We start from the raw sequence: 19848 nt of genomic DNA, 5'->3' as shown, positions 1-19848 counted from the left end.
TGGCAACGTGCACCGTTGTGCATTAAAATGTTATCTCTTTTTCCACCTTTTTTTATTTTTGTTCTCTTTCCTTTACAATAAAATCATTTAATTGGATTGCACAGCTGTGTGGGATGTGGGGGGGGGGGGATACCAAGAGGAAAAAAATATATATAAAGCGAGAGCCAGTTGGTGTAATTCTGGTGAGAGCAATCTGGCTAGGTGGCTGTTCAATCACTTCCGCCCTGGGGCCGCTGTTAGATGTCCGGCAGTTGCCACCGTGAAAGTAATTTGCCCAGTTCTCATTACCTCGCAACTGGTCCGTCACCTGAGTGCCTTTTAATGTGAAAGGAGCCATTTGTTACCTCCGGATCCCCCATCATGCCTCATGATGTTCCACAGAGCGGAGGTGTCTCTTTCACACGTACCAAAATCATAACGCCTCAAATTCCTCCTCCTGTGGGGGGAATAAATGGGAACGCGTTATTTGGGAAAGCTGGCATTAGTCATCGCAATTAGGTGGCGACCGGCGAGCAAATCACAAATTGAAAGCTGTATACATTGACTTTTTTTCAGAGACGGGACTAAATGTTATCAGATATAGAAACTGCATGTTTTATAACATATGTCCGTTTTCTTCTCCCCTCCTGCAGAAAGTGCCTCAGTACACGCTCATCATCCAGGCCACCGACATGGAGGGCAACCCCATGTATGGGCTCTCCAACACCGCCACCGCCGTCATCAAAGTCACCGACGTCAACGACAACCCCCCAGAGTTCACGGTCGACACGGTAAAAATGACACTCATATCTAACGGCAGATTTATACTTTGCCTTACAGCGGTATATGCCACGCATATGAAAGTATGTGTATTGTTCTGATGCAAAATAAGTACTTGCCGGCAATCTTTGCATTGTTTATTTGTAGGCATGTAATGATTCACTCAACTCACGATACGATTCGTATCACGATATGAGGTTCATGATACGATGTTTTCACGATATTAAAAAGAAAATATATTTTAAAGAAAAATTACAGTTTTTTAAATTTTATATAATTTATCTTCCCCCTGAGATTTTTTATTTAACTACATTGCAAAAGAAGTAGCATTACTTTTGACAGTGCAGAAACATAATTGCCTTCCTTGACGAGCATCAACGAGCATCATCACCTGGGAACAGTCACAGACACACACATCTCCCCTCTACAGTGCTCTACTACTGAATGTGACTATCATTTCTCTCCAAAAGCACTTGAATATGATGGAATATGACTAAAGCTCACATTTCACATCACACTAGTACAATGTATAAATCAGGCCTGAGGCCTTGACGCAGCACCCGTCCCGGACGCCTCCCCACCTTCCTCCCTAGTGTGGCTATACACACACTCAGCCAACACACTCGCACATTCACTTTTTGCTTGCGTAGCATGTTTGGTGCCGCGTCAACAACCCGGCAGCCAGCCATGCGTTCGCTGTTATAACCCCTCCGCTCCAAATGTTGACACATGCGAGCGCTGTGATGGCAAGCGGCCCTGCTGTACATCAGGGCGAATGAGGCACTTATGGCGGTTGTGAATAACTGAAACGTCTATTGCAATTGTTGTGCCATCAGTAGCAGGGGAGCGCGTGAGATGATCGCGATGACATGATAAGTTGCCGTAGATATCTATTTACCTGGAACGGGTCCTGGTTGGGGCTCGGTCGCCGGTCTCTCTCCCTGTGTACTTTCTGCTGGCCCAGCAGTATCACTTAACGGCTCACCGTTGTTGACTCCTGACTCATGCCTTATTCATGCAGTTCTTCGGCGAGGTACCAGAGAACCGGGTGAACGTCATCGTGGCCAACCTGACGGTGACGGACAAAGACCAGCCCAACACGCAGGCCTGGAACACAGTCTACAAGATCACCGGCGGCGACCCCACGGGCAGGTTCTCCGTGCCCACTGACCCCACCTCTAACGAGGGCCTGGTAACCGTGGTCAAGGTAAGTCCACACGCCTGCCTGCATCTCCCCCGAGAGATGTTCACCTTGAATGTATGAGATCCGGATAAATTCTTTATAATGCTGCCGTTGGGTTAGTGCACCACACCACATGCTGTAGTGAGCTGTGGTGTGCCGGTCAGTCTGTGTGAATGAATATGAATGAAAAATAAATAAATGTTTAAAGACATACATACGTGCATGCATGCATAGTTTGCATACATACATACATACTGTACATGCATACATACACACATGCATACATAGATTACATACACATGGTCCTTTCTGCGGTAGTGCACACAGCAAAAATGTTGGTTTCCCTCCTTATGGGTCAATTTTTATGCTCGTAAGTTGAACTAAAACCTGATCAATACTAGCTTATTTCTGTCGAGACCTGGTATTTAATCTAAATTCCAATCATGAAGCTTTGCTCCACTCGAGGCACACGGTGGGAGTCACCGGGACGCTCAGAGAGTGCAAAACGCTCTGCAGGTTTTGCACTCAAAAAGATTACCGCGGAAGCCGAAAGGCATTTGGATAGTTTTTTACGAGGGGGTTGACAAGAGTACAGACGTTCCAGCCTGTAGCTATCATCAGTCTGTTGTCAGTACACTGATGTATGCTGATGACGGCTGCGGGGTGGTGGAACCTTCCATTTCACTAGTCTGTGGAAGGGGGAGCGATGAGAGAGAGGCACACGAGAGGAATTCATAAGAGTCGGATGGGAGATCTGCTCGTTGGCATACGCTGGGGCCGATTTGGAATTGTCATCACAAAACGATGCCATTTGCTTCATTTAAGGTGATCATCATCATCACAATGATGACGAAGCTTGATTATGATCATGCATCACCATCGACTCTCGTTCAGATTCGGTATTGTGCGGTTAGGGGTCATTCCCGTCGTGAGCTCCTCGGCGGCGAGACGCGAGAGAATCTATCTTTATCGTTATGTCCCCATTTGCACTTGATGGACATTTTCGGAGATTGTCACTTATTACTGACATTCTGACAAGTGTCATTTTCTTCTGTTTATCCCGTTCAGGCCCGACGTCGAAATTATTATTATTTTTGAGTGGCGCAACCAGCAATGTCTGTGCGTATCTATGTATACGCGTATCTATGTATCAGTGGTCATGAGCACGAGTATGTGACTTATTAGTACCAGTAGGGGGCGCCAGAAACAGAGCGGCATAGTGCTGTGCCTGCTGCCTGCTAATGAGAGAGAGAGAGAGAGAGAGAGGTGGGGGGGGGGTTCACACGGGTGTGATTTTCTTTTGTAAATCATGACAATTTTCTGAAAGATTTGAGGCACATTTTAACGATTTTTCAAAAATAGCAGACCTACAAGCTCATAGCGCACCACCGAGTGGCGCGCTATGAGCTTGTAGGTCTGCTATTTTTCAATTGCTAAATTATAACATAACCACCAAAAGGGGTTCCCGCTCAAAATGGGTTATCTTGCATCACATTATGTTCCGTCTCACATTCATCCGTCCTCTCCATTATCTTTCCCCCCCGGCAGCCCATCGACTACGAGTCGTTCAGGACGTACGTGCTGACGGTGGCGGCGGTAAACGAGGTGCCGCTGGCACGCGGCATCCACTCGCCGCGCCAGTCCACCGCCACCGTCTCCATCCGCGTGCTGGACATGAACGAGAGCCCCTACTTCGACCCCAACCCCAAGCTGGTCAAGCTGGAGGAGGGCGTGCCTCCCGAGTCCACGCTGACCACCTTCACGGCGCAGGACCCCGACCGCTTCATGCAGCAAAACATCAGGTACTTTAGGACCATGGGTTCCCCAAAGTGTGGTCCAGGGACCCCCGGGGGTACTTGAGGGAGTTCCAAGGGGTACCTAGCTCAATCTTGAGATAGTTGGGAACCAAATGGACCCTTATGGGTCTGTGACTCAGAGAGTGTATACATTTGTACACTCCCAGAGTTAAATTAACAGTGGTTTTACAATATAAATTGGGGTCCCAGAGATAGAAATGCCATTCAATCAGGGGTCCGTAGCATAATGCGTGTCAAACTGGGGGTCCATGAAATGAATGTGTTTCGGAATCACTGCTAGAGCCGTAAGAATCCTCCCTTATCGGGGTCACTGGCATATTGTCTTAAAATGGGGGGTCCGTGGCCTAATAAATGTTGATTTTGGGGTCCTTGACACGAAAAAGTTTGGGAACCACTGCTTTAGGAAAAGGACTGGAGGTGGGCCATTGTGTCTGTCAAGGCACAGTGGAGCCTAATTGAAGCGGCGCATTTTCAAAGGAAGCTCATGAAACCAGGTGCAGAGAGAGAGAATAATATTCTCTCTCAGGCATAAACACAGGCATCAAAAGGGACTATATTATAGTCCCTTTTTATGCCTGTGTTTATGCCTTTCCAGGCATACTCAGTACAGCTTTTTTTAAGCTGTGCTAAAAAGTCACAATGACGTTGAATGTTGTTTTGAACTCTTAAAAGTGAATGCTTAAGGATTATGAGCTTTTTGTTTAATCGCTCATTCTTTTGTCTCCTCTCAGATACGCAAAACTCACGGATCCTGCCAACTGGCTGAAGATAGACCCCAACACTGGCCGAATCACCACGATAGCCGTTCTAGACCGAGAGTCCCCCTTTGTGAAGAACAATTTGTACAATGCAACATTCATGGCCTCGGATAACGGTATGTTGCAAAAAATATCACCCTGTAATGCACCCGACTGTAAAGTTTTAGTTGTTTTAATGTAGCCTGCCTCTTTTCAAAAGCCAACCCCACTGCAGGCTGTCATTGTTGGCGCCGCCGGGAACAGACAAGAGTCATGTTTATGAAAGTATACGTGGCACAAGGTGGCCTTGTGTGGCCAATCTTTTGAAGGTCTCTCTTCTACCCGGCACACCAAATAGACTGCTTTTGTTATTTGCCTTTTATACCAGGCACGGCTATATCAGTGCACCCAATCTGTGGAGGATTTATTTTCCTCGGAGGCACAAAAGCAGCATCCATGCTTGAAGGGCAGCTCCGCGCCGAGCACTTGGCATGTCTGGTACGCCAGCTAGCTTTAGTTGAAGGTTAATGTGGATCCTAGAACCACGGTGCGGCGTGCGGGGCATAGTCACCTCTCCTGCAACCTGACAGGATTTTACCTCTGTTCAGGTTTACCCTGTTCCGTGGAGCATGCGATCAGGCCAATAAGCTTAAAAACTCCACCAATAAAGAGGTTTCTCAGCCTTAATGGGTCAGGATTGGATGACTAGCCCCTTTGAGCGTGGCCCGAATGGTAAAAAAGCCTCTTAACTCAGTGAATGCATAGAAGAGGACGCTGAGAGGAGGTGACAGTGGGCTCTGTCTGTCTCTGCCCTTTAGTATTCCCATCCCGTGGCCGTCGCCAGGAAGATATTCCTCAGGCACATGCATGTGTGCTTACACTCACGCACGCATGCATGCATACTCACGCGCGCACGCAAATCTGCACACACACAATGTGGGTGTGCAGATATTGCCCAAATATCAGTCCGTCGCTCTGACTCACCCACCCCATTTGCGATTAGCTTCTCAGATCAGTATGCGGTCTTCGCCCACATGAACCCGATGTTTGAAGTGCCCTATTTTGAATGTGGTTTCCACACAGAAAAATACTTGTTTTGTGTTTTTTGCGTTGCATTATACAATATCCTCATAAATATCTTTGTTATTTTATGTGCGTGCCCACGCCGCATCCAGGCATACCGACAGCAACTGGCACGGGCACTCTGCAGATCTTCCTGCTGGACATCAACGACAATGCCCCGCGGGTGTTTCCCCAGGAGGCCGAGGTGTGTGAGAAACCGGAGCCCAACGCCATCAACATCACGGCGCTGGACGGAGACCTGAACCCCAACGCCGGGCCGTTTGCCTTCGAGCTGGCCCACAAGCCGCTGGACGTCAGGAGGAACTGGACCATCACCAGACTCAGTGGTAAGGGAGAGAAGACACAACATAACACGAGCACTCTTATATAGCAATTGGTTTAACTAGTAGCACTTTTTAACCCATTTAGGGCCTGACGTCGAAATTCTAAAATGTCTTCTAAATCCTGACGGTTTTCTGTCAGGATTTGTGCCACATTTTCACATTTTCCCCCAAAACATAGCAGACCTACAAGCTCGTAGCACGCCACTCGGTGGCGCGCTATGAGCTTGTAGACTGCTATTTTTCAATGGCTAAATTATAACAATGTTTAAAACACCAAAAGGGGTTCCCGCCCAAAATGGGTTAAAACGGCAATGCGGTGATTCAAACTGTACTGGGTCTCCATCAAATGTGTACCTCTGAGCTAAAAGAGAACACCCACTTGGTGAGGGGGAATATTGGGCTTATAAGGTTCAGGCAGCATCACTTCACACACAACGAGTCTCCACAGAAGAGAAGGCAGACAACAACTGCACATGTACTAGTTACAGTATATTGTATTAGCATTTGCAAGTTAAATATGACCTTAAAACAACAATAACAAAACATAATCATCACCAATCATAATCATTTAATCACGGTTCATATTAATCCTTTGGGGATTAGAAAAACAACTGAGCTTTAATGAACATTGTTGCTTATTACTGGCATTCATTTATTGAAAGATTGGTGCGCCTGTAATATTGTGAATGTTGTTCTTCGTTTAATTCGTGCCACAGTCTGGAGACGACCTGCAGTTAAATGTGGCAATGTCAGCAAATATAAACGTCCATTGTACAAATATAACTTACATTCCATATACCGTATGCAGATGGTAATACATGTTTACATTGGGAAACGGCCTTTAATTGATTATTTTCATTCAGAACAAATATGAGGGAAATCGTGTATTATTGTGCGTTAGCGATTAGATGCAGTGAGTCATAACGCAGTGAGTATATCTTAATAGGATAACGGGCATATGGATTATAGTGGCAGGGAGTTTATTCTAAGCAGTATTATCAAAAGGTATTCAGTAGAGTTCTGAGCTGCAAATCTAAATCCTGACCATATTTTGGATTAGATAGGTAGGAACTCATGCCGCATACTCATTGCAAAGTGGTAATAAGGTCATAATCATATTGTGAACACAGGCACTACAAATGACTGTTTTGACTTAATCCCCCTCGCTTGAAAATGTTTTCTCTAAATGGCTTCATTGTATTCTTCTAAAAGCTTCTTTTATAACGCTGAAGTACAAATCTCTCTCTCTCTCTCTCTCTGTCTCTCTCTATGTCACTCTCTCAGGTGACTATGCGCAGGTGAGCATGAAGATTGGCTTTCTGGAAAGCGGCATCTACGAGATCCCCATAATCATCACCGACTCGGGCAACCTGCCCATGTCCAACACGTCCTACCTGCGCATCAAAGTGTGCCAGTGTGACATCAACGGCTACTGCACTGACGCGCAGCACATAATGGCCGCCGGCCTGGGCACGGGCGCCATCATCGCCATTCTCCTCTGCATCATCATCCTCCTTAGTGAGTGCCCCCCACCTCCTCCTTCGGACAGCTGTGCCCACACTTATTATGCCCAATTTATGCTCTGTTGTACTGAAAACACCCGATCTATAAGCTCACAACATGTTGCATCCGTGCTGCGTTTATGAGCTTGTGGATCTGCTATTTTCCGCTATGTGCTATTTTCAGTAAATCGGTCTGGTATAAATTAGGCTTTACCACATGGACACAGGGATTATAAAGATAGACAACAACAGACAAACATCATCCGAGATACAGCCAGATTATTGCAGGATTACCAAAAAAGATAGCCCCGTGTCCCGAGCTCTGAAACACCATCAGTCCCCTGTCCCGAGCTCTAAAAACACTGGATTGGATTGTTTTATCTGGAGAAAATATGTACCTTTGTTCTTTTGGCTTGAGTAACGTGAGGTCTTGTCTCTTTCTCACTGCAGTCCTGGTGCTGCTGTTTGTGGTGTGGATGAAGCGTCGCGATAAGGAGTGTCACGCCAAGCTGCTGCTCATCGACCCCGAGGACGACGTCCGAGACAACATCCTCAAGTACGACGAGGAAGGAGGAGGAGAGGAGGATCAGGTACGGTGGAACGCACGCCCACACACATCACTGTCCGGTGAAAACATTGAATCACCCGCTTTATTTATTTGTAGATAAATATGTATTTTTTTTCCCTTTTTTTTTTCTAGTTAATGAATATGAATAGTTTGGAATATGCAAGGGTCCCACCTGACGGCGGCGATATGCTGACAGCCCAGCCTCATGGCCACACATACACCGTACTACACTCTCAAATGCAATTGTCATAATGACCTCTGGTTAGCAGCTGGGAATCGTTTCATAGTCGTACGAAATGGGCTATTTTCTTGCTGCTGGCTAAATTGTTCCCCGAGTCCACATGGAGCTCAGGTACGGCAGAGATGAGTGGGAGAGCCCTTCCCTTCCCTTCCCCGGGCCGGACCGGGGCTAAATTAGCCTCAGAGACTTGTAATTGGAAAGCTAATGTCATTTAGAGACAGACAGCTGCTGGGCTGTAATAATGGAGCTCTGTCTAAGGTAACGATATGACTGCAAAGCCATTACACATCTGGTGGTGATTAGGCAGGCGGTAGCGTGCGCGCACGCACGCACACAGACAAACACGCACAGACGGATATGCACCCACACAAAATCCCAGTCGGTGATCTCTAAACTGTTGTGAAAGGGAACATGTTGAAATAAAACCGTTTTATGATATAACGCCTCTGAAAGGCAAAAAAAAGAAGAAAGTAGAGAACAGACTGATCGAAGGAAAACAAGTTTTCCATTTGGAGTGCTCCAAAGTGCTGCAGAGGAGGGCAGGTTGCCAGGACAAAATGGTCTCGTCGGCCGTAGAATCGAGGAGTCAAATGAGCCTGACTTTTCTGGCGATGTGGTCTTTATAATGCCCACCTCTGTTCTCCGCATCTCCCGCTGGGGAGGAAATTGAAGTGTCAGACCATTGGTTGCTTTGCCAGTATTAGATTTTTGTTACTGCTGCCATTGCTGTTGTTTGTATTGGGTTTGCGGGGGATAATCATTTTCAGGAGAGTGGGTGACTGCGCAGGCGACGCTCACCCAAAGAAAGAAACGCATCATGTAGACATGATGTCAAGTTGTATGTGTTACTGTTGGAGAGTGAAAAGCAACAGGATGGAGATCAATCCTCACAGCTCTTTAAATGACCATGCAGTAAAATGTAGCATGTGTTAACCCTAAACGGTGTTGATTTTAAAAGAAACTGAAAACTGAAGAGGAAATACCTTTCAAATCCAGTCAATATATAACCTGCCACTGTTTTTTGTTGAATTTTTTTTAAGCCTATTTATTCAAAAACTGCAGGTGTCTCTCATTTGTGCCTGTAAATAAACAGAATTCTCGACTGCACCGCAAGACCACTTCTAACCAAACCATTTTAAATTCAAGTTCCATTAGTGTAATATATTCACTCCTTAATTCATTCATTCATTCATTCATTATACAGTTTGTTGTTCAGGTCTATCTTTCAGACCGGAGTGTGTAAGCAGCCAGCTAGTGTATTGAATTTGAATGTAGATCAGGCATAAGGTGGTACTACACAGTAAAACCATCGGTGTCAAGTGTCTATTTAAAAAATAAATAGTGATCTACAACGTGTCGCATTGTGCCACGCTGTGAGCTTATAGATTTGTTGCCTATAATTGCCCAAAATAGCAATACCAAGCGATGTGGTAAAGTTAACTTAAAGTGAAGTATTTTTACACTCTTGATGTAACTCTGCAGTAGCATAAACAACGTTACTGTTATGTGAATAGCAGGTCCTCCACTGCCATGTGTCATGAGGGCGGCAGCAGAGCTAGATGTTCCAGGTTAACTATCTACTATAAGACCATGTTGCAGTCGCTGTCACTAACTCCTGACCCTTGTCGTGAACCTCTGCATCCCCCACAACGTCCCAGAGGGGTCAGGGCAGGCTGACGTGAAGTCGAGCCGACAGACCACATCCTGTGTGTGTGTGCGATGTGTGGTGGCCACTGTCCTTTTTGCTGCCGGCCTGAGGGTTACTGTCATTGGCCGTGACATCGAATTACACATGAATAATCTATGCGTTTTGTTTTTTTGGATTTGGGATGATACTTATTAGTGTGAAATTGAGTAGGTGTTTGTTTGTCGAGTGTCCGCATGCTCAGTTGTGTTGTTTGCATGTCTCGGTTTGTTTGCGCGACAGCATAGGGTTTATATACCGGTATTTTACCCCCCCCCCCTCATGTTTATTTTTAAATCGGAGTGTCTGCAGTCTGTGTGCTTGAGTGCGTGTCCGTGCGCGCGTGTAGGTACATATTTGTGAAAACCGGGCAAAGACAATTTTGAAGACTGATATCACAGTTGGATGGATTACGGAAAGTCTCCTAAAGAGAGACAATTCATCATGCACGCCTATTAGGCACACATGTCCCGATTCTTAGATGGCGTTTTCTCTATCATGTCCGCTCGGTGGCCATGATACCGTCTAGTTCACCCAGCTGCACTCTCTCATCACAGTACATTTCTCACTCTCTCTCTCTGTCTCTCTCTCTCTCTCGCCCGTGTGCACTCCTCGCTCAAATCCTGTCTCCCATTCTCTTGCCTATATTGTCTTTCTCTGTCGCTCTCACGTCCTCTCTCTCATGCTTAAAAATAGCCCACAATGTATCAAATCGTGATGAGCTTGTAGATCAGTTATGTGTAGATCAGCTTGCAGTTATACTTCCTTGTATGATTCCATCATACAAGGAAGTTGGTTCCATCATGCGATGATGTAGGCCTATATAGATTGGGCGTTACTCTAAACTCATTCCCTCACTCTTCACTTCATCCTCTGCTCCATCCTCTTCCCCTGCCTGTGACTGTATGTGCAAACTGCAAGCCATTCAGGTTGCCTTGGTAATGTTAATAGGATTAGCCATAGCTTATGCGTATCCACCATCCCGTGTCTGGGGCCTGATTAGAGCAAAACAGTCGCTAACACACACACACTTCCTGCAGCACACCTCGCATGGTGGAAAAGCTCTGCGACTTATGATTTGCTCCCGAAAGCTTGGATACCCTCACTGTTGGCTGTATTTTTATTAAACGCATCAATTCGCCCCCGAGCTTGTGCTTCACACAAACAACCAGATTAAAGTTCCCCTCCACCTGCCGTAGCCTTTTGCTCAAATGAAACCCTGCGTTCTAACTTTGGAACCTTTTATATCCCACTTAAATAAACTTCTCTTCTCTTAGTGTTTTTTTTGTTGAGAAATCCAACGTGATACGAACACGCTCTTGCCTCTATTCATATGGTTGCCGACGCGCCGTTTCTCTCGAGGCGTTTTATTAGTTCTCGGTCGAGCCCAAAAGAAAAGCCCAAAAGCTTGCTGTCGTCGAGTGGTTTCGGGGGTCTGTCTCCAGGCACTATTGGCTCGGTCGGTTCTCAACCCCCATCTGTCCGTCTTTGTCGTCTTCCTCCAGGATTACGACCTCAGCCAGCTCCAGCAGCCAGACACGATAGAGCCCGACGCCATCAAGCCTGTGGGGATCCGCCGCATGGACGAGAGGCCCCTCCATCCTGAGCCTCAGTACCCCATGAGGTCAGCGGCTCCACACCCCGGAGACATCGGCGACTTCATCAATGAGGTAAAAAAACAGCAGCCAAACAGCCGTCACATGCTGCATGCCTGTGTGAAAAAGAAAAAAAGGGATTATCTTTCTAAAGTCATGCGATTAATTAGGAATGTTTAAGGTGTTAATAAAAACTATATATAACACTTGGAATAAACGCTGGATGAATAATGATGTGACACATCTATCATGTTCTCCGTTGCGGTTTATTTGAGATGTACAGTGCTTATTTTAAGGTTTGAAATGGATATCTTTGACTGTCAAACGGATGCATGTATCCGATGTTCTGAGACTGTTCAGGAACTGTTTGGAGAAGAAACCAATCAGTCTTTTGTCTTTAACTCAAATCTGTTAGATTTTCACATCGTGTGTGTGTGTGTGTGTGTGTGTGTGTGTGCACAAACACACACGGCGGAAGTAATTTCTGAAAAAACTAAATGTTAAACACATTTTTCTATCCATGTATGGGTAATTGTTCAATACAGTTTTGAGTTTGTTTTTCAGTTTTCAATTTCATTTTGAAATTGAATGACAGTGATTGTATCTAAATTAACAATTGTTTATATGAAAGTGTGTAGACTGAAAGAGTGTAATATCTTGCGCTTGCTTGCTTACCTCTACAGTATATTCAAGGCAATTACTAAGACAGGAAAGTGTTTCTTATCTGACTTTTATCAACCCAGACAAATATGTAAAGTCAGAACATTACATGATGTTCTTTTCTCAACCCAGACATTATGTAAAGTCAGAACATTACATGATGCTACTGTCATTTAGTTGGATATAATTGTTTACCCGCTTGTTCCTCGCCTTAAAGTGAGCAGAGTAATAGATGTGACAGCGTAGAAATAAGGGATGAGAGAAACCTCAGCTTTCCATAGACGCACACTGCTCTGCACCCTGAGCTGCCCCAGGCCATCATTGACTCCAGCAAGAAGGGAGAATGTAAAATGAAAAGGACGGTCATGTATTTTTCAGCTCCAACAGACCAGAGTTTCACAGCAGTACAAATGGAGCACAGTTTTGAGTTCGTTCCCACATTGTCTCTCCCCCCCCCCCCCCCCCCCCCCACACACACACACACACACACACACATTCTGTAACTCCCTTCCCCGAATAGTGTCTTGAATACACTTGTCATACCAACTCGCTATTGAGAGAGGTTGAGTGTCTTTACACTGCTCTGTAAAAAAAAAGGACAGGTGCATACTCAAGGGAGTGACAATCTGCTGGTGCCTACATTTATTTTTCCCCCAATAACTGTGTGTGTGTGTTGGTTTGGGGGGGGTTCCAGTCAGTGTCCCGTGACTCCCTCCCAGAAATTCGCATTACGGCCCCCAAATGACGGCCTGTGTTCAATCCCAGATTTGAACATCGCTAAAGCTCAGTCATGGTGAATCTGCGGCTGGAATTTGACCTGAACATTCATTGCTCTGGCTGGCCTCCAGAGAAGCTTGGGGGGGTTTCTTATTTTGTGCATGCAATGATGGGTGAATACAACCCCATAGCCATAGAGCCTTTCGCTCCTAATTAAATAGGAGGGATACAAAAAAAAGTAAGCCTAGGTCGCAAATCTGCCCAGGAATTTAACCTTTCAGTGGGTCCAACAATGCTCTTTTATTCAACCTTATATTCTGTTTTTACTGAGGGGGCTAATGTCTGGCATATTAGCGCAGAGTGCCATGGCATGTACACATCTTAAGTGTAAGACAGTGAGAAAGCACGTACGCACACACACACACACACACGAGCGAGCGGAAATTAAGTGATGGATTGCTTGCTGGACTACTATACCCCTTGTTTCCAATGGCATGGTCGTTTTCTTTAACTCGTATCTTAGTCAATTTGATCACAGATCCCCATTGTCTCTCTGTCGGACAGAGAGTGATGAGCAAATCCCCTGAACTGAGAACATTTCATCATTTGACTAAGAGGGGCATTGTTTCCAGTACAGTGAATAAGTCTGTTTTAATGGAATTAGCAGGGAGAGCTCTATGATTGACTAACCTTATAAGACCGCTAGTTGGGGCGCCGCGTTGGGTTCTAGACGGAGACGGCTATAACTAGCAGAGCAGTGATGACTGTAATTGTAATGAAAGATCCATCTGTCATATTTCACACCAAATTATCAGCACTACAGCCCTGAGCAAACATTTAACGAGGGCTAACAAGTAGAAAATAATCACTAAGTGCGCAGGCACTTTGTTTCAATCCATCTTTTCATTTGAGGGCATTGCAGTTCTATAATGACAGGCTTAGAGGGCCCTATACATCTCTGACATGTTCCCAATGAGCTGGGCTCCTCTCTTTCTCTCTGTGTTGTGTTGCACAGTTTCTTCTAATTCAGTTATTATTTGTTAGATGTCCTCAGTTTGCGCGATAAGAGAGAGAGACCAGGCACCAGGCTCACATCCAAAGTGCTTCATGGCCAAAGCACATCTCCACCGCTAGATTAGCAATCCATCAAGTCTCCTGAGTCCCGTTAAGGAATGGGCTGGGAAATCAATACCAATCCATAAGGACCTCTCATGACGCTATATGAGGGCTTCTGGGAATGTTAAGCACAATCTTCTAAAATGGAAACACCTCCACAAACCGCACGCACGCCGCATGGAGTGCGCGCACGTATGCATGCACTCACGCAAGGACATGTTTTTGAGTAAAATGGCCACCCCTGGTTTTAGATAGCAGTAGAAAGTGGAAGGAGAAATGTGAAATGGAAAGAAAAATGATTGCCACCCAGGCACTAGATTACAAAGTGTCAGTGCCAGAGTTATCCTGGCCAATGCCGGCCCACGGATAGATGGGATGGGGAGGGCAGTGGTGATGGTAGGGGGGTTCAGAGGGGGAAAGGGGTTGCCTGATTTGCCTCATTAGAGGAGAGGATTCCAGAGATCTGAGGCGGCTGGTCATGCTTTTTCTTGGCTTTTGATCAGGCAATGTATAATCCTCCAACCCAGAAACCATCGGGAGAATCCCGACAACCAAAATGCCGTGTTAACTCACAGGAACTTTAGAGCCTGACTAATCTGGACAAGGACCTGATATCCTGAACATGTGTGCAGAGGGGGAAAACCCCACTGTTAGAGCTCACAATACATTATACTTTTGGGGTCGCGCGAGAGCAGGGTGGGGTGGTGATGTGTTGATATCCATTATTCCTGGCAGGCAACATTGGTGTACGTTTACAACACTGCCTGCAGTCTGCTCAGCTAACCATGTTTCTGTATTTCCTTGTGTCCAGGGACTTAAGGCAGCGGACAACGATCCCACCGCCCCTCCCTATGACTCCCTGCTGGTGTTTGACTATGAGGGAAGTGGCTCCACCGCCGGCTCCCTAAGCTCCCTCAACTCGTCTAGCAGCGGGGGCGACCAGGACTACGATTACCTCAACGACTGGGGCCCTCGCTTCAGAAAACTGGCAGACATGTATGGCGGAAGTGACGACTAGGGCGCATGTAGCCCCCTTCACAGAGGTGGAAGAATGAAGACGAACGGTGAAGAAAAGGAAAGAGGATCTTGTTGTTGTTTTTTTCCCCCCTCCCCTGTTGATGGGACGTGGACAGCTTCTGATACACTGATGTTCTCTGACAGAGTGAAGGAGGATTTGACAGAAAAGTACAAAAAATTTAAATGAGTATCAATTTTGTTTTTGTTTTGTTTTTCAAAAAACAACCAACCTAGGCTTATTGTTGTAGTCTGCGCATACATATGCTTGTTGAAGGCTTAGGTTATAGGCTATTGTCCAGGTTTGGAGCAAGGCGGATCGGGACATTGGTGGACTGTCACCATTGGGATCGTTGGTATTGAACGCGCTCAGTTACACTTGAATTTCACAGTACAGAAGCACTGGGATATAATGTGCCTTTTTGTACATTTTTTGGATCTGAATGATTAGTTTTATGTTCAAGGCTTTAATGGTACTGACTTTTGGAGTGATTTCGAAACAAGAAAGTATGTTACACTATGGTATGCTTCTACATGCTTTTTTTGTTTTTTTGGTTACACAATACTGCTGTTTGTTGAAAATGACTATTTAAATACAAATATGAAGATGAAGACATGAAGGATCCCTTGTTAAGCTTGGATGGGAAGGAACAGTTAAGAACAGCACTGTACAGTATGCTAGACTTTTAGACTTTTTCACTAAAAAGAATTTAAACTTATGCAGCTGGTTGCAAATAAAGGGAGTCATAAATCATACTTTTGTAGCAGATTTTGTTTTCTTTATTTCTGAAGTGGTGTAGTATTTTGCAAATAAAACAAAAGTGTTTTGTTATAATACAGTACATGTACACTTCATTTGCCTTATTCATCATTGAATATTTTCAACTTTTACTTCACTGTAAAAAGACGTGTGTACATAATGTTTTTTTTTTTCTTTTTTTCTTTCCTTTTTCTTTTGATGTAGTATGATGATGAAGTGCAAAAAGTTCCAAACTTGTAAATGTGTAATTTGGACTACAAATTAAAAGTTTTTGCATGTTTTTATCTTTTCACAAGAAAAATGTTGATCCCAAAATTTATTTACAAAGTGAAAGAAAAAGAAAAAATCTGGGTGACATTAAATGTGTAGAAGTTAAATTTTTTTGTATAAAAGAAGAAAAAGAAAAAAATCATCTGAGTGAATAAATAAATAAAAAGAAAATAAAAAAAATGCATTCTTGTCAGCACAACTGTTTGAATACCAAATTCTACCAAAAAGAGGTTGGAGGAGGAGGGGGAGGGAGTAGGGGTCCTGGGGCATTGTAGGCAGTGGGCACTAATTACTGAATCAGCTTTAAGACTGGGAAAGGTTTTGAACTGAAGCCTTGTGGAGAAACGTTATGTACTGGAATACAAATTACCGTATACATCTCTGACCCCAACCATCCAAATAAAATGCTAATTTTGGAGCTAACCACTGCGTCATTATTTGTTTGTTTTCCTCGAGCTCAGCGTTGGTTCAGGGGCTTAATGAGGTTGCAAATTGCATCTCTACAGTATCTCACAGGGAAATAACTAGATGAAAAATTGTTCATTGTTTTTTGTTCTTTTTTTTTGGCAGAATTTAGAATAAGTTATTTAAGGCCAATTAAAAATTCTGTTTATTGTTTTCACGTGTTGAATACATGAGTTAAATGCTGAAGGCTCCCATGATCTTAGAATATTGATGATGCTGTCTGGGAGGTAAGAATAAACTATCAAACTTGTGCTGTTAATGCGTCCCCTAGGTAACTCAAGGCCAGAGGTCGGGAAAAGACCAAATCGATCCACTGCTGAGCAAGTATCCTCTGGCATCTTGGAATGCATAGTACAGCAGTCCAGAGTGACCTTGACCTCGAGAGGAAGGTCACACGGCTAGCCACTGCCCGCAGGGACTGTGAAATATGCATGTATTTGGACTCCTGGGCCAAGTGGGTCTGTGGTTCCTGGCTGTTAGAAAACACAGAACCACTTAGCCCACTGCTCCCCTGAATTCTCTCCCTGTCCCCTCTCTTGCTCTGGGACCTGTAATTCAGGGAGCTGCCACTTGCACCTAGTTGAATAGATGTGGACAAGGCTTATTAATTCTATTTAATTGGACAAGAGTAGTTGTAGTTCTTGGACGGAATACAACAGATGTCTATAGTACAGTAGCTTGCTGCTGAGCTCGCTGCCTTTATAAGCCTTTCTTGTCATTAGCTGCCCTGGTCTCATCCATTCCAGTCGTTTCTCAAAAACCTTTGTATATTTTCATACTCCCCTTTTACGTGACCCTTTGAGTGTTCTCCCACTGAGTTGTGTTCGGATGGCCTTGTCTGGTGCATATCACTTATCCCTCAATGTGCTTAGCTAAGCGCCCTGTTTCCCAGAAGAAGAAACACACATTTTTATGTTCTTCAAGTCGGAAATGATGTTAAACACTAAAGTGCCTGACCCAGAGGGCTTTTTTAACTGCAGCTGAGTCAGATTTGGTTCAGTAAAGGTCACTTCCTTTAACTTTGAGGTTTTCAATCCAGACGCCTGCTTTTAATGTGGCTCCTTTCTGTTAATATAATGGTTTCTCCTCTCAAGCATGCCAGCTTAGAGAGAGCCTTTTCATGACTCCACTCTAAAGTTTGCACCGGCCCCAATAGACATGGATGTGGTTAGCAGTGTCTCACCAGCTGCCTGCATACTGGACTTCATCAAGTCCATGCATGGACCAGTCGGACTGACCAGGCAGCTGTCATACTATGATTTGACATTGAGATGTACTCAAACAATAGTCGTCAGGAGGTGCACGCACATCCAAAGAAATTCAACGGGTGCTCGAACAAAAGAGTTAAACTAAAGAGAAGGAGGAAGTCTGCACACCTTCTTTCGTGTATATCATTAATGTCCAACTCAGTATCGAGTAGCCACGCCCTTGTCTCTGGTCCCACGTGGAAGAGGCCGGCCTCCGAAGGAGGTCTGTACACGGGGCAGGTGTTAATTATGTGTTCGGCAGACTGCTCAGGCTCGCCACACTCGCATACGGCACTGTCTGTCAAGTCCCACTTCTTCATTGCTGATTTGAAGGAGCCGACTCCAGTGCGCAGGCGGTTCAGTAGGGTCCATTGTCGGCGTGGTACGTCCTCTCCTTCGAGGCCATCACCTGGGTCACAGATGATAGTGGTGCATACGGGAGGGCTCCGCAGACTCCCACTCCTGCTTCCAAGAACCATTTTGAATGCTCAAACACAGAATGTTTCGGCCTCTGTGGCCCTTGTCAGGTATAGCTGACATACCTGACGAAGGCCACACAGAGGCCTAAACGTTCTGTGTTTTTTTTACCACTTTGGTATAAAATTATTTTGGGAGCATTCAAAACGGTTTGCAGACTTCCTCCTTCTCTTTATGTACTCAAACAATGTGTGTGTGTGTGTGTGTGTGTGTGTGTGTGTGTGTGTGTGTGTGTGTGTGTGTGTGTGTGTGTGTGTGTGTGTGTATAGTACTATGTAGATGCTATTTCTAATGTTTTATGTGCACACAGACATGCACACGCGCACGCACACACGCACGCACACACACACCGACACACACACACACACACACACACACACACACACACACACACACACACACAAACACACACACACACACACACACACACACACACACACACACACACACACATTCACAGTCCAAACGCATCTACAGTCCAAACGCATCTACAGTCTACAGGCAAGATATAGCATTGCATTGTCATTCTGATGCTCAGCTATGGGTTCATATCCATCAAGAACGTATAAGTCCTGTTTCATTTTTTAACCCTCAGTATAGGAGAGGGAAAAAAATGATATTCTAGCTCTGCACTTCAATTTCCCTCTATGGATTATCCCCAAGGGAATCCGGGCAATCTGACTGAGCCTAGGATGTGGTTAGACTGCTACTGCTACCTCACTTTATATTCACCCCAAAAATACAATTTTGTAGCTTTTATAGACTCTTGTCTTGAGATTGAAATAGTATAGGTCAGTGGTTCTTAGCCCCTTTTGCGGCCCTTGGTTACAGGTTTTGTATTTGGGACGTCTGTGGTACCATGCAGTGGCCCTTGAGAGGGTTCCAGGTGGCCTCCAGTTAAACTTAACGTGCCGTAATTTTTGAGTGGTGCAACCACTCCAAAGAACAGCAATGACCTTATACCTGTCCCTATGTCCGTCCCTATGTTTAGAGTACCAGTAGGGGCAAAAGTGGCGCTGTTGTGCTAGAAACAGAGAGAGAGAGATAGTGTTGCACTGTTGCCTGCTAGAGAGAGAGAGAGAGAGAGAGAGAGAGAGAGAGAGAGAGAGAGAGAGAGAGATATCTGCTATATGCTAATATAGGCTCGACGGAACCGGACTGGCACCCACCGGGAACCCCCAAACGGAGTTGCACCACTCAGTTCACATGGGTGTGATTTTTGTATTTTATCCTGTTTTTCATGTGTTTATGAGGTGACAGTGGAGGAGGGACTTGGAAGCAAAAGGAATGCCCATAGCAGATGTACCCATCATAGGGATGGATGCAGTGGAATTAGGAGTCCTAATTGGCGGAGACCAATATTGGAAAATGGTCACAGGAAAAATGGAGAGACTGAATGAAGGACTAGTTGCACTGGAAAGTGTATTTGGATGGCTGGTGCAAGGAGAAGTCACCACGTCGGAGAGGAACAGGCACTGTCAGATCAGTTACGCAACTTTTGGGAAATCGAATCCCTTGGAATCCACATGAAATAAATGCATTCTGAGAAGGAAGACATGGCAGTGTATCCCAAGCCGTGCATATCCACGGCTTCCCAAGCCGTGCATGCCTATTCCCACTATAGGCTGAG

At 45.1% G+C, this 19848-nt stretch overlaps 1 protein-coding gene across 1 annotated transcript in view; it reads left to right on the top strand.

Moving 5' to 3' along the window:
• Positions 1-16211, top strand: part of LOC310870405 (cadherin-2-like) — a 70178-nt gene extending 53967 nt beyond the window's left edge. Inside the window, exons 8-16 of the mRNA XM_083781614.1 lie at positions 633-770; positions 1781-1966; positions 3491-3744; positions 4491-4633; positions 5672-5905; positions 7187-7420; positions 7855-7994; positions 11403-11567; positions 14797-16211. Of these exons, the coding sequence (XP_083637740.1) occupies positions 633-770; positions 1781-1966; positions 3491-3744; positions 4491-4633; positions 5672-5905; positions 7187-7420; positions 7855-7994; positions 11403-11567; positions 14797-15003 (1701 nt within the window). The 3' untranslated portion in view covers positions 15004-16211. The remainder of the gene's footprint in view (positions 1-632; positions 771-1780; positions 1967-3490; positions 3745-4490; positions 4634-5671; positions 5906-7186; positions 7421-7854; positions 7995-11402; positions 11568-14796) is intronic.
• The last annotated feature ends 3637 nt before the right edge of the window (positions 16212-19848 follow it).

This window comes from Protomyctophum parallelum (genome assembly GCF_964188405.1).
Source record: "Protomyctophum parallelum genome assembly, chromosome: 14".
NCBI lineage: Eukaryota > Metazoa > Chordata > Actinopteri > Myctophiformes > Myctophidae > Protomyctophum > Protomyctophum parallelum.
The sequence above is the reverse complement of the archived record's forward strand: the minus strand, read 5'-3'. Positions and strand labels throughout refer to the sequence as shown.